Raw genomic sequence first — 13,086 nt, 5'->3', positions numbered from 1 at the left:
TATCTAGAACACAATTTTACTTGTGTGATGTTAATGATATTGTTAGATAATTTCCTCATTTTGTTGGTTCCGCTTTCTTTGCAATATGGATCTCTTCCAGTCAGCTGACCAGGTAGCTGTCTCCCAAATTTCTTAGCATAGGTGACCGAGCACTTCCAGCGTTGCATCTGTTTGTTGAAACATTTCAACTGGTATTCTGTAAGTTTTTCTGGAGCTATGTCTACCCAAATCCTTTGCCTATTTGAAAAATTCTTGGGAACGTCCAGTATGCACCTCGATGGCACATGTCTGAGGCTGAAGCCCTGACTGTCCAGCTCCTGCACTGGCCCAGGGGCTCCAAGCCGGGCGCCGGGGAGGGTCCTTTCCCACCTGTCACAGGGCCAGCTCTGTCTAGCTTCCATCTCGCTCCCCGTCCCTGCCGGCCGCACCCCGGTCCCCCTTTCCTGTGGTTTATGGTCGGTTTGTTCACGGTTTGCTCAGCCTTGCGGCCCCCGCCCCGGAGGCTGCAGAACTTGGCCTCGTTTACCCCGCGCCCTGCACAGCCCGGCACCCAGTGGGCGCCCAGGAAGTGCGTGTTGCGCGAACGGCTGTGGCTGCCGGCCTCGGTCCCAGCCCCCGCGGGCGGATCGCTGGATCTCCGCGCCCCTCCACTCCCTCCGGGTTCGGGGGCCGCACGACTACGGGGGCCGCGCCCCCGCCGCTCCGCTCCAGCCCCGCCGTCTCGCCGCCGCGCCGCTCTAGCCCCGCCGTCTCGCCGCCGCGCCGCTCTAGCCCCGTCGTCTCGCCGGCTCTGGCTCCGGAGGCGTCTGCCGGCGGCCTGGCGCCCCGCGCCCTCTTGCGGCGAGCAGTGGCGCCGCAGCTGCAGGAGCGCAGGCCGCGGACGCGAAGCTGCGGGCGCGGCGGCTCCCGGCCCTTCCGGCTCGCCGTAGCCGCGCGCCGCGCCCTCCCCGCCCCGGACGCGCCGAGCGGCCGCGGCTCCGCACCAGCTCCCGCCCGCCGTGGGCCCGAGCGCGGCCGGAGCCCCGAGCGCGGAGCCCGGTAAGTGCGGGGCGGGCGGGCGGGCGGGCTTCCGGGGCCGCGCCGAGGGCCCGGGCCGCCCGCTCCCCGCCGCCCGCCGGCGTCGCCCGGGACTAGGCCGCGCGGCCCGCTTTGTGCCGGGCTCGGGGCGGCGGGGGCCTGTGCGGTTCCGCCGAGGGCCGCCCCGGGCGCCGTTTTCCTGGGTGCGCGGCCGCCTGGCGTGGCTGTCACTCCCGGTGGCTCAGGGACGCGGCGTAGTAAACACCGAGCGCGGCGCTGTTCCTGTGTCAGTAACGGGAGCTCGTCGGGGGAGAGCCGCCCGGGGACGCGGCGGCCGGTGCTTGTGTGGATGCCGGGGTCGGGGGCGGGGTCGGGGGGTCGGGAGCCGGGGTTGGGGGCGGGGTCGGGCGTCGGGGGGTCGGGAGCCGGGAGCCGGGGTTGAGGGTCGGGGTCGGGGGGTCGGGGGTCGGGAGCCGGGGTTGAGGGTCGGGGTCGGGGGTCGGGGGTCGGGAGCCGGGGTCGAGGGTCGGGGTTGGGAGCCGGGGGGTCGGGGGGCCGGGGTCGGGAGCCGGGGGTCGGGGGGGCGGGGTCGGGGGCGGGAGCCGGGGGCGGGGGGCGGGAACCGGGGGCGGGCGGGCGGGGGGTCCGGGGTCGGGAGCCGGGGGCGGCCCCGTGAGGCCCGTGACAGTGGGCAGCGCAACCCCGCGACCCGCCCGGTGAGGCCCGTGACAGTGGGCAGCGCAGCCCCGCGCCTTGGCCGAGTGTCTCACGGTGGGCCGACGAGTCCTTGCGGGTAACGTCCCTGGGTTCTGTGCCGGGGAACCGTGGCTTGCCCGCTTTCCCGTCTGTGAACGCCAAGGCTCCAGGGGAGCGGGGGCTCCGTCTAGTCAAGTCGGTTCCGACTCAGGGAGCCCCTGCTCGCAGCCACCCCCTGCTCGCAGCCACCCCCTGCTCGCAGCCACCCCCTGCTCGCAGCCACCCCCTGCTCGCAGCCACCCCCTGCTCGCAGCCACCCCCTGCTCGCAGCCACCCCCTGCTCGCAGCCACCCCCTGCTCGCAGCCACCCCCCCTGCTCGCAGCCACCCCCCCTGCTCGCAGCCACCCCCTGCTCGCAGCCACCCCGCCCTGCGCTAGAACCGGCCCGTAGGCTTTCCGAGGCCAGGTCTGTGCCCTGCTGAGCAGCTGGGTGAGCTCCAACCGCTGAGATTTCGGTTCACAGCTGAGAGCATAAGCGCTGGGCCGCCGGGCGCCTTAGAGCCCAGGTAACTTGTTGACAAGGACTGCCTGACGAGTGGCAGCTGGGACAAGTCAAGCCTAGCGCGCTCACAACACACTCCAGCAGGAGCTAACGTTTCTGGCCTCTTTAGATATCAGTTCCTTATCCCCACCTGCACCTGCCTGCTTCTCTGCGGCCCCGTTGACCAGCTTGACTCCGGTGGACTAAGCCTTCTGTCACCCCAGGGCCATCGCGCGCAGGGCTCCCTCAGCCTGGAACACTTGCCCCCAGATACGTGTATCACTCAGGTCTCAGCTCGGATGTGACCTTGTCAGTGAGAGAAAAACAACACATCTAAATGTTAACAGTGTTTATTCTTGAAAATACGATTATGGAGGAGGTTTATTATTTTTGTTTGTGTTTTCTAATGTTTTTAGAGAGTACATGCAGTAAAACGGTTAAAAAAAATTATTTCAGTGGAACCAAAAAAATATGCTTTTTGAGTGGTTGGAAAGAACATAAAAATACATTAAAAAAATCAAATTATCCATAATTCTGTCACCCAGAGACAAGTAAAATTAACTCTTTCTTTATATCTCTTTGTTATCCGTGTAATTTTTTTTTTAATAATGGAGGTCACATATGGCAGTAATTTTAAGGAGCCCTGGTGGTGCAGTGGTTAAGCACTTGGCTGCTAACCGAACCCCCCCCCCCCCCCACTGCTCAGTAAAGATTAAATCCACATCTAACTCATTGTCGTCAGGTCGATTCCAACTCATAGTGACCCTGTAGGACAGAGTAGAATTGCCCCATAGAGTTTCCAAGGAGCGCCTGGGAGATTCAAACTGCCGACCTTTTGGTTAGAAGCGTAGCACTGCTACATCATCAGGGTTTCCCCATAAAGATGATAGCCTAGGAAACTCTATGAGGCAGTTCTGCTCTGTCATGTGGTGTCACCAGGAGTCGGAATGGACTCGATGGCACCTAACAACGATAGGATAGTTTCATGTGCTTTTTAAAAACATAGTTAACGTGGTCATGTGTCACTAAAACTTTTATAAAAACACTTAGTGATGTGTCTGTGAGCCATTATTTTCTTGGATTGGGTCTCATCCCCTTGGCTACTCAAGGACAGGGCTCTAATAGTCTTCCCTTTTGCCTTTAGCTCATCTCTCTGAAGTGTTCTCATGTTCTCATCAGCGTACAAACCCTCCTTGACTCCATGCCCCTGGACCTATCCTAGTTCTTAGCTCACTCTTTTATACAGGCAGACCCCAGGTTACCCCATCGTCCGGCTTATGGACAACTCATACTTAGGATGGATTGCCATGAAGCCTGTATACTAAGATAAACATTTGACTAACTGGTGATAAATAAAAGCTGTATATACCTGTTCCGACTTATGGACAAATTCAACTTAAAGACAGACAGGAATGGGTCTCCTTTGAAACCTGGGGACTGGCTGTACCAGGGTTGGGAAGGCTTCTCTGAACTCTGTCACCACTTCCCCTTATCCTGTCTCTCCAAAGAAACTTCCGGTAAGTTTTTGATACCCACCACAGCACCAGAACGGCTCCTGGCCAGGCCGCCAGAGCCTCTACACTGCCAAAGCCCTATCAGCAGCAGCCTTTGACCCGACAGATCATTGCTTCCTCTGTCATGACTGCTCCTGTGTCCCCACAGGCCCCAAGTGTGTCTCTCAGGCTGGGTCTTCCCCCCAAACACCACCTTTCCACGTCTCAGCCCTGCTGCCCACGCGTAGTCTGCCCCACCTCAGGAAAAGGCTACTCTGCCTGTCCAGTTGCTCAGGTCAGAACCCTTGGGGTGACCCTCAGCTGTATTTCTCTCACATCGTAAACCTCGAATCTGGCCACTCCTCACTATCCTCACTGGATCCTTCCAACGACCTCCTGACTGGTCTCCATGCATAAGCCAACCAAGCTCCTGTGGCTTGATGTCCACGCAGCAGCCGGGATGAGATCTTTAAAACATCTTTGTCAGAAGCCTCCACAGCTGCTCATCTCCCTCAGACGAAAAAGCCAAACTCCTTGCGTGGTTTACGAAACTTGTGAACAGGCCTGGCAGCCTCTCTGACCTCATTTCTCGGCACCCTGCTCCTTGTTCACTGGGCGCTGGCCTCATTCCTCTGACTTTCATTCTCTCTGCCTCAAACTGCCTTCGACAGGCCTCCCCCAACTCCTGGTCTGATAGGGCAGCTTGTCCACCCCACCCCAGTAGCTCCCGTCCCCTGCCTAATTGTCTCCTCACACCTGTCAGCCAGCGTGCGCTGGGTTGCTTACTGCCTGACTAGTAACGTAAACCCCTCCCGCTGGAGTGTCAGCTTCTTGAGAAACAGTGTACAGGCAGTCCCTGGTCTCTGCTCTTGATCGTTCCTAAGTGTGTTTTTAAGTCGAATTTGTAGGTAACTTAGAATAGGTGCATATGGTTCCTATTTATTCTTACTTTAGTGCAAGAAAAGGCTCAAAGCCTTTTCAGTAATTTAAAAGCTCCAGGTACAGCAGGTGAAGGTGACTGTGATGAAGAATTTGTTGTGAATAGGTACTGGTTCGGTCATTTCATCGTGAGGGCACACTTATGTAACATCAAAGGGCAAGCACGAGTGTCCCTAAGTGGGACAGTTATAACTCGGGGACTTAACCGTATTGTTCATTCTTGTATCCCCAGTGTTTCAAGTAGTGCCCGGCATAGATAGTGTTTAACATTTGTTGAATGAATTAATTAGTGAAGTAATTTTTTTTCTAAAGCAGATGAATTTGGTAGGGACCTAGGCACATAAGGTAATTGGTAATTAAAGATTTTGATACCCACTGCCGTCAAGTTGATTCCAACTCATGGAGACTCTGTAGGGTTTCCAAGGCTGTAAATCTTTACAGAAGCAGACTACCACATCTTTCTCCCGCCGCGGAGTGGCTTGTGAGTTAGAACAGCTGACCTTTCAGTTAGCAGCCAACCGCTTAACCACTGTACCACCAGGGCTCCTTAAAGACAATGATGTAGGTCTAATATATATGCATGGTGTTTGGGTGTTTGCTCTGTGTGCCTACATATACAGGAGTGTGAGTGGTTAAAAAGGGGAATGCTCAGCAGTGGGCGAGGTTTGCTGCCCATCTTGAACAGGGCAGGTGGAGATGGGAGGGACACGTGGGAGGCGGGGCGCAGTGCTTCGGCCTTCGGGGGAGAATGTTGTTGCTGTGTCAGGGAACAGCCGTGCGAGTTGGGCCTTCTGCACTCATGGGGTATAGTGGGTGTGATGTATTGGTGGGGATCAGCCTGAGGTTCTGTCCACCTTTTTCTTTTTTTTAAATGTCGCCTAGTATACTCCATTCTGCAGGCTCAAGGCTTTCTTCATTTCTGGAAGATTCTCAGCCATTAACCTTTTCAATTACCACCTTCATTCTTGTTGCCCCTTCTTTCTGAAACTGCTCTCAGATGTCTCTCAGCTTCTCGGTTTCCCTTCACAGTGCTTGGTTTTCACCTGTACTGTCTACCTCTGTCTTTCTCTGCAACGATCTGAGTGATTAACTCAGATCCCCTGTCAAGAGAGAACTCTTCTCTTCACCAGTTGTTGTTGTTAGGTGCCGTGGAGTCGGTTCTGACTCACAGCAACCCTGTGCACAACAGAACCAAACACCGCCCGGTCCTGTGCCATCCTTATAATCATTGTTACACTTGAGCTCATTGTTGTAGCCACTGTTAGCCCACCTCGTCGAGGGTCTTCCTCTTTTCCGCTGACCCTGTAGTTTGCCAAGCATGATGTCCTTCTCCAGGGACTGATCCCTCCTGATAAAAATTTATATACACCTTGCTATATACTGTCAGTTTGTCGTACTGTGTGGGCTTGCGTGTTGCTGTGATGCTGGAAGCTATGCCACCGATATTCAGATACCAGCAGGGCCACCCATGGAGGACAGGTTCCAGTTGAACTTCCAGACTAAGACAGACTAGGAAGAAGGACCCAGCAGTCTACTTCTGAAAAGCATTAGCCAGTGAAAACGTTATGAGAAGTTCATATACATCTTGCTATATACTCCTAGTTGCTCTCCCTCTAATGAGACGGCGCACTCCTTTCCTTCCACTCTCTCTTTTCGTGTCCATTTGGCCAGCTTCTGACCCCCTCCTCCCTCCCATCTCCCCTCCAGATAGAAGATGCCAACATAGTCTCATGTGTCTACTTGATCCAAGAAGCTCACTCCTCACCAGTATCATTTTCTATCCTATCGTCCAGTCCAATCCCTGTCTGAAGAGTTGGCTTTGGGAAAGGTTCCTGTCTTGGACTACCAGAAGGTCTGGGGACCATGACCTCTAGGGTCCTTCTAGTCTCAGTCAGACCATTAAGTCTGGTCTTTTTTCGAGAATTTGAGGTCTGCATACCACTGCTCCCCTGCTCCCTCAGGGATTCTCTGTTGTGTTCCCTGTCAGGGCAGTCATTGGTTATAGCCAGGTGCCATCTAGTTCTTCTGGTCTCAGGCTGATGTAGTCTCTGGTTTATGTGGCCCTTTCTGTCTCTTGGGCTCATAATTACCTTGTGTCTTTGGTGTTCTTCATTCTCCTGTGCTCCATGTGGATTGAGGCCAATTGATACATCTTAGATGGCAGCTTGCTAGCGTTTAAGACCCCACACGCCCGTCTCTAAAATGCCATGTTCCCTGTTCTTGACTCACCATCATCCCTTCTTGTTTCACGATGTGCTTCTCTCTTGTATCTCTTCAAGAACTCCAGTCGTGTTTGCACTAACGTCCTTCCAGAAGGTCTGTTTCTGGCATGTAGATTCCCCTGTTTTGTCCCCTTCCCCCCACCCTATTTATGTTTATTTGTGTTTCAGTGGTTATCTTGTGTGGGAATTGATCTTTTCCTTCTCTGTCAGGGAGTTTGTGGGTGCTTAGCCCTGCCTTGTGGGGTCCACGACTCAAGATAGGTTGTGTTTTTTCCTGTTGGGATCCCACAGTCCCAGTGCTGGTGACCATGTCTGCTTGGTTCCAGTTGTGTAGGTGGATATGCTTCCTCCCTCTGCAAAGGACAGGTGCTGGTTCCAGGCGGCAACCCACGGTAGGCTGGTGCAGCTGTCTTAGCCTCTGTCAGCAGCTCGGGAAGAAGAGTCCTAGTCCCTGGCTCATTTGGGAGCCTGGCTGTGGTCCTCAGCCACACTACAGAGATTTGTGTCCTCGTTGCCTTTAGGAGTCAAGGTTCTGGCCCTTGGTGCTTTCTTCAGGACCCCACATCCTTTGGGCCAACAGTCTCACCCTGGCTGTGGTGTCTACTTCACTTCTAGACAACAGAAGTTTTTCTCTCGTTTTGGTACATTATGATTTGTAAAAATAAAACTTTAGGATAAATCATGTTTGGAGTGGAAGGGATTTGCATTTCCTTACTTTGCTATCTTATTTAGTTAGTTGTTTGTTTTTTAATTTACACATAGCAGTGTCTACTTTTTTGGTGAACAGTTCTGAGACTTTTTTTTCTTTTTAATTTTTGTTGTGGTTTAAGTAAAAGTTTACAAATCAAGTCGGACTCTGATACAAAAATTTATAAACACCTTCCTTGGAAAACTTTCCTTGGAAACTATATGGGGCAGTTCTACTCTGTCCTGTAGGGTCACTATGAGTCAGAATTGACTCGACGGCAGTGGGTTTTTTTTTTTTTTTTTTGGTTTATGTACTCCTAATTGATCTCCCCCTAATGAGATAGCACGCTCCTTAGTTCTCAGACTTCTGACAGATGCACAAAGTCGTATAGTTTTCACCATAACTAGGATGCAAAGCAGGTTCTTAAACCAGCATATCCCTTTGTGTGCCACCTTTTAGCCAGTTCCCCCTGCCCACGGCCCCAGCCATCTGTCCTGAGTCTGTATTTCTGTCTTCTCAGAATACCCTTTAAGAGGAGTCCTGCAGCGTGGGGCCTTTGGAGTCTGGCTCCTTTTTTCCTGCTGCTGCGTGGAACAGCCCCCAGAGAGGTTATAGACCCCCGAAGGGGAGACTTGGCCTAGAGTAAGAGCCCTGGCCGGGCAGTTCCCTGTTGCCCTCTAGTTGTCTTTTTCTTAAGATTACCTGTGTTGGTCATCTAGTGCTGCTGTAACAGAAATAGCGCAAGTGGATGGCTTTAACAAAGAGAAATTTATTCTCTGACAGTCTAGTAGGCTACAAGTCCAAATTCAGGGTGTCAGCTCCAGGGGAAGGCTTTCTCTGTTGGCTCTGGAGGAAGGTCCTTGTCATTAATCTTCCCGTAGACTAGGAGCTTCTCTGAGCAGGAACCCTGGATCTAAAGGATGCACTCTGCTCCTGGCGCTGCTTTCTTGGTGGTATGAGGTGCCCACTCTCTGTTTGCTTCCCTTTCCTTTAATCTCTTGTAAGATAAAAGATGTACAGGCAACACCGCACAGAAACTCCCTTTACATTGAATCAGGGATGTGACCTGAGCAAGGGTGTTGCGTTCCACCATAATTCTTTTTAAGCGCAGGCAGATTTTATGATTTATAACACATAGGAAAATCACAGAATGGAGGACAACCACACAGTACTGGGAATCATGGCCTAACCAAGTTGACACGTATTTTGGGGGGACACAATTCCATCTATGACGTCGCCCCCTCCGTGAACTTCAGGGTCTGAGACGTTGCCTACGTTCTGCTCCAGGACTCCCTTGCCACATTGTTCCTAGCTCCTGTAATGGACTGGACCTCCTGAGAGCAAGGACTATCTTACCCAGGCTTCCTCTTCCCGCGAAATAGCAGCTGACACTTAGCTGGGGCTCAGTGTTTCTGCGTGGAGTTAACACGGGGTGTGCTTTGCAGTGATGTAGCTAGAGGTTTATAAGCACTTGCTGGCCAGCGAGTGATTGGACAGTTTGATTCCTGTGATGCAGGGGTTGTGGCTGCACTCCTGCCCGCACAGTGATTCCGCAGGGGTCCCTGGGTGACCCTGGGCCACACATGGGCGCCTGTGACAGGAGCTGACTGTCCTCCAGAGGGTGATGGATGAGCAGAGTGGGAAGTGCTCGCTGTGAGACATGGTGGGTGTAACGGGACTTGGTGGGCACTGTGGGACAGGGCGGGTGCTGTGGGACACGGTGAGTGTTATGGGACTCAGTGGGCGCTGTGGGACAGGGCAGGCGCTGTGGACAGGACGGGTGCTGTTGGACAGGGCAGGCGCTGTTGGACACGTGGGTGCTGTGGGACACAGTGCCGTAAGGAACATTCGACCCACTTGGGGGCTGGCAGAGGCCTCCAGGAAGATGTGTGCAGTGAGGAGCGTGACCTGGGTCTGGTTGCCAGTTCAGACCTTGCTGCGCACTCACTGGTTGCTTGGCCCTGAGCAGCTCACAAATGGGAATAACAGCAGTACCTGCCCTGCAGCGGTGTTGCGCGGGCTCCTGAGACAGCTCACGCTATGACTTCACTGGAAGGCTGGTGTGAACGCTATCGGATAGCGCTACTGACAGTTACCGTTGCAGTCACTGCCTGGGTCCCCCTCCTGCGTGCCCTGGCCCCTGGGCCCAGGAGTGAAATGGAGGGCACCCTCCGCACCTAGACTGCGGGGGCGTTTTCAGCGTGCCTTCTCAGTGTGCGCATCTGCAGTGGGAACACATGCCTGCGCTGTCTTTGCCCAGTCGCGGTTGTGGTGAACGATCCAGGCGATTGTATCTGCTTCAGTAACTTGGTTTTCACTCTGGTTTTCTTAGGACAACATTAACTTGGATAGAAAAGGGGGGTGACGATGCACCATGGCAGCGGCCCCCCGAGTGCCCAGCACCAGCTGCAGCGGTCCCGCTCTTTTACTGGCGGCAGCGAGGGTGAGGAGCAGCAGCCCCACTCCAGTCTGCCCCAGTCCCCAGCCACAGCCTTCGCCCCATCCGCCAGCCCGTCTGCACCCCAGTCGCCCGGGTACCAGATCCAGCAGCTGATGAGCAGGAGCCCGGTGGCCGGGCAGAACGTGAACATCACCCTGCAGAATGTGGGGCCAGTTGTGGGAGGCAACCAGCAGATCACGCTGGCACCCTTGCCGCTGCCCAGCCCGACCTCACCCAGCTTCCAGTTCAGTGCTCAGCAGAGGCGGTTTGAGCATGGGTCTCCGTCTTACATCCAAGTCACCTCTCCACTGTCCCAGCAGGTCCAGACCCAGAGCCCTACCCAGCCCAGCCCTGGGCCGGGCCAGGCCCTGCCAAGCGTGCGGGCCAGCGCCTCGGGCCCCGGGCTGGGCCTGTGCAGCACCAGCCCCACAGGCGGGTTCGTGGATGCCAGCGTGCTGGTGCGGCAGATCAGCCTGAGCCCTTCCAGTGGGGGGCACTTTGTGTTTCAGGAGGGGCCCGGCCTCAGCCAGCTGGCCCAGGGCACCCAGGTGCAGCTGCAGCACACAGGCACACCCATGGCCGTACGGGAACGGAGACTGTCGCAGCCTCACGCGCAGTCTGGAGGCACCATCCACCACCTGGGGCCCCAGAGCCCAGCTGCAGGTGGCGCGAGCATGCAGCCCCTGGCCAGCCCTGGGCACCTGGCCACGGCCAGCCTGCCGCCCCAGATCAGCAGCCTGATCCAAGGGCAGCTGATGCAGCAGCAGCAGGTGCTCCAGGGTCAGCAGCTGAGCCGGCCCCTGGGCTTCGAGAGGACGCCAGGCATGCTCCTGCCGGGCGTGGGCGGGTCCTCAGCCTTTGGCATGACGTCCCCGCCCCCGCCCACCAGCCCCTCCAGGACCTCGGTGCCACCTGGTCTGTCCAGCCTTCCGGTCACGTCTGCAGTCGGCACAGGAGTGAGGAAAGCAGCCAAGAAGCTGGAGGAGATCCCCCCGGCATCTCCAGAAACGGCCCAAATGAGGAAGCAGTGCCTGGACTACCACTACAAAGAGATGGAAGTGCTCAAGGAGACCTTCAAGGAGTATTTGATTGAACTGTTTTTTCTGCAGCATTTTCAAGGGAACATGATGGATTTTTTAGCATTTAAGAAGAAACATTATGCCCCATTGCAAGCATACCTTAGACAGAATGACCTGGACATTGAAGAGGAAGAAGAAGAGGAAGAGGAGGAAGAAAAATCGGAGGTCATCAATGATGAGGTACGTAATCAGTAGTTTAACCATCTAGAGGACGTATGCTAAGCAAAGCAGAGTCTGTGCAGCAACAGGAACTGAGAAAATCACTCGCAAGTGACTGGGCTGTTTCTAAGATTTTGGCTTCATAAGGATTTGACCCATGAGTCAAAGGAAAGAATGCACTTTAAGCTTTTTTCCTTCATGGAAAGGAAGATCTATTTCATAAGAGTAGTGTGTTGGGAGGAAGATAAATAATATTGCTGTGATTAATGGTTGTTTAAAATCCAAATATTTTCATCTAGTACCAAGGCCTCATCTAGGCTCAGAGAATGAATCCGATGTGATCCGGGCTTTCCCCTGTTAGCCTAGGTGGGTAGGTGTTGGCTAGAACTTTGACAGTGAGCATAGGACCAGGTGCGGGGACTCAGAGAAGGGTCTCCAGAAGCCAGACCTGAAGTTTTAGCCCCATTTGGCTGGTATTCCAGGTTCACATTTTAGATAGTTCAGCCCAGAAAAACCTTGTAAACATTGCTTTTAAAGAAGGAATTTAAGTTTCTAACCTTTTACAGTACATCAGCTGTATTATAAGTTATTATAATAGTTATTATGTAACTTAAATACGGCAAAAAAACTACATTTGAGAATTTTTTCAATTTTTAGGTATAGTCTTAGGTTTTACATCAGATTTCAAACCCTCAAACTCTCACGATTACCTACTGAGCTATAGCTAAGATAGAGTCTCCTTTAGGCAGTGTACTTTTTGGGTGCCTGAAATCGGTGTTTCATAAACCCCCTCATTGAGATTTGTCAGTACCAGCGAATTCCTAAGGTACTTTTCCTGTTCCCAAGAAAGCGAACCATGGGAACAGGTGGACGGTCTGTTGTCCTGTAGTGCACTGTATTTGTGCCTTTGTGTCATGTGGTGCACACTATGTTGGTGGAGCTCATTTTGTTTGATGATACAGTGAAAACAACCTAAATCTCTGTCAGTTCTTACCGTGCAAAGAAATCAGCCTTTGGTGAACAAAAGCTAGTCTCTTTGCTTCAGCAGTCCTCATGACATTTATGGATGTATCTGTGTGGCTTTGCCATTTGTGTTTTCTTCAATACTGTTCCAGGATGAACCATTTTTATTCTTCAAAAGATTTATCTGATTATTTTGAGGGTTCCACCTCTATTGCCATGAGTAGTATATTCAGTCCTCTTTATGTTTGTACCAGTGACACCAATGTTGTCTGTAAACTCAATCCGTCTTATCTGTGCTTAAAGAGAAGAAAACAATCCTTTTAAAACATCCTGCTGAAGTGGCCCTTTGCCATTCTGACCCTACGTCTAGTAGGGAACAGGATGGCTGTTGTGCAAATTGCCCATACAGATGTCAGGGCTTTTGTTACCGGAAGCCTGTCTGCCACTCCAGTTTTAAAATTGGCAGTGAGAGAATCTGAGGGTGTCTCCCTGGTGACTCATACTGGCGGTTCTGCGAGGGTGGCCGATGAGTGAGGTGTCACGTGATAAACTCTGTGAGCTCAGCATCCTTTCACAGGATTCCATTCAAAACCGTTCCATTTTTAAACACCGAACATCCGTGAGCTATCAGCAATGAAAGTCTAACAACATTTTGAGCAGTCTTAAAAATTATGTTGCCTTTTTGTCTCAAAATATTTCCTCTCAGGTAAAGGTTGTGACAGGAAAGGATGGGCAGACTGGGACTCCTGTTGCTATAGCAACCCAGCTTCCGCCAAAGGTTTCTGCTGCTTTTTCATCCCAGCAGCAACCACTGCAGGTACTTTTCGATGGTTCTCAAATGTAGTCTCA

General features: G+C 53.3%; 1 protein-coding gene across 9 annotated transcripts in view; it reads left to right on the top strand.

Annotated features, from left to right (window-relative positions):
- The first annotated feature begins 942 nt into the window (after positions 1-942).
- Positions 943-13,086, top strand: part of EP400 (E1A binding protein p400) — an 87,423-nt gene continuing 75,279 nt past the window's right edge. For 6 of the 9 annotated variants that reach the window (XM_049865310.1, XM_049865313.1, XM_049865317.1 and 3 more), the window contains exons 1-3: positions 943-1,038; positions 9,929-11,295; positions 12,944-13,054. In XM_049865310.1, the coding sequence (XP_049721267.1) occupies positions 9,964-11,295; positions 12,944-13,054 (1,443 nt within the window). In that variant the 5' untranslated portion in view covers positions 943-1,038; positions 9,929-9,963. The remainder of the gene's footprint in view (positions 1,039-9,928; positions 11,296-12,943; positions 13,055-13,086) is intronic. The other 3 variants (XM_049865316.1, XM_049865318.1, XM_049865314.1) reach the window with 1 other exon arrangement.

The sequence above is a fragment of the Elephas maximus genome, chromosome 22 (genome assembly GCF_024166365.1).
Source record: "Elephas maximus indicus isolate mEleMax1 chromosome 22, mEleMax1 primary haplotype, whole genome shotgun sequence".
Lineage (NCBI taxonomy): Eukaryota > Metazoa > Chordata > Mammalia > Proboscidea > Elephantidae > Elephas > Elephas maximus.
This window is presented reverse-complemented; position numbering and strand designations above follow the sequence as displayed.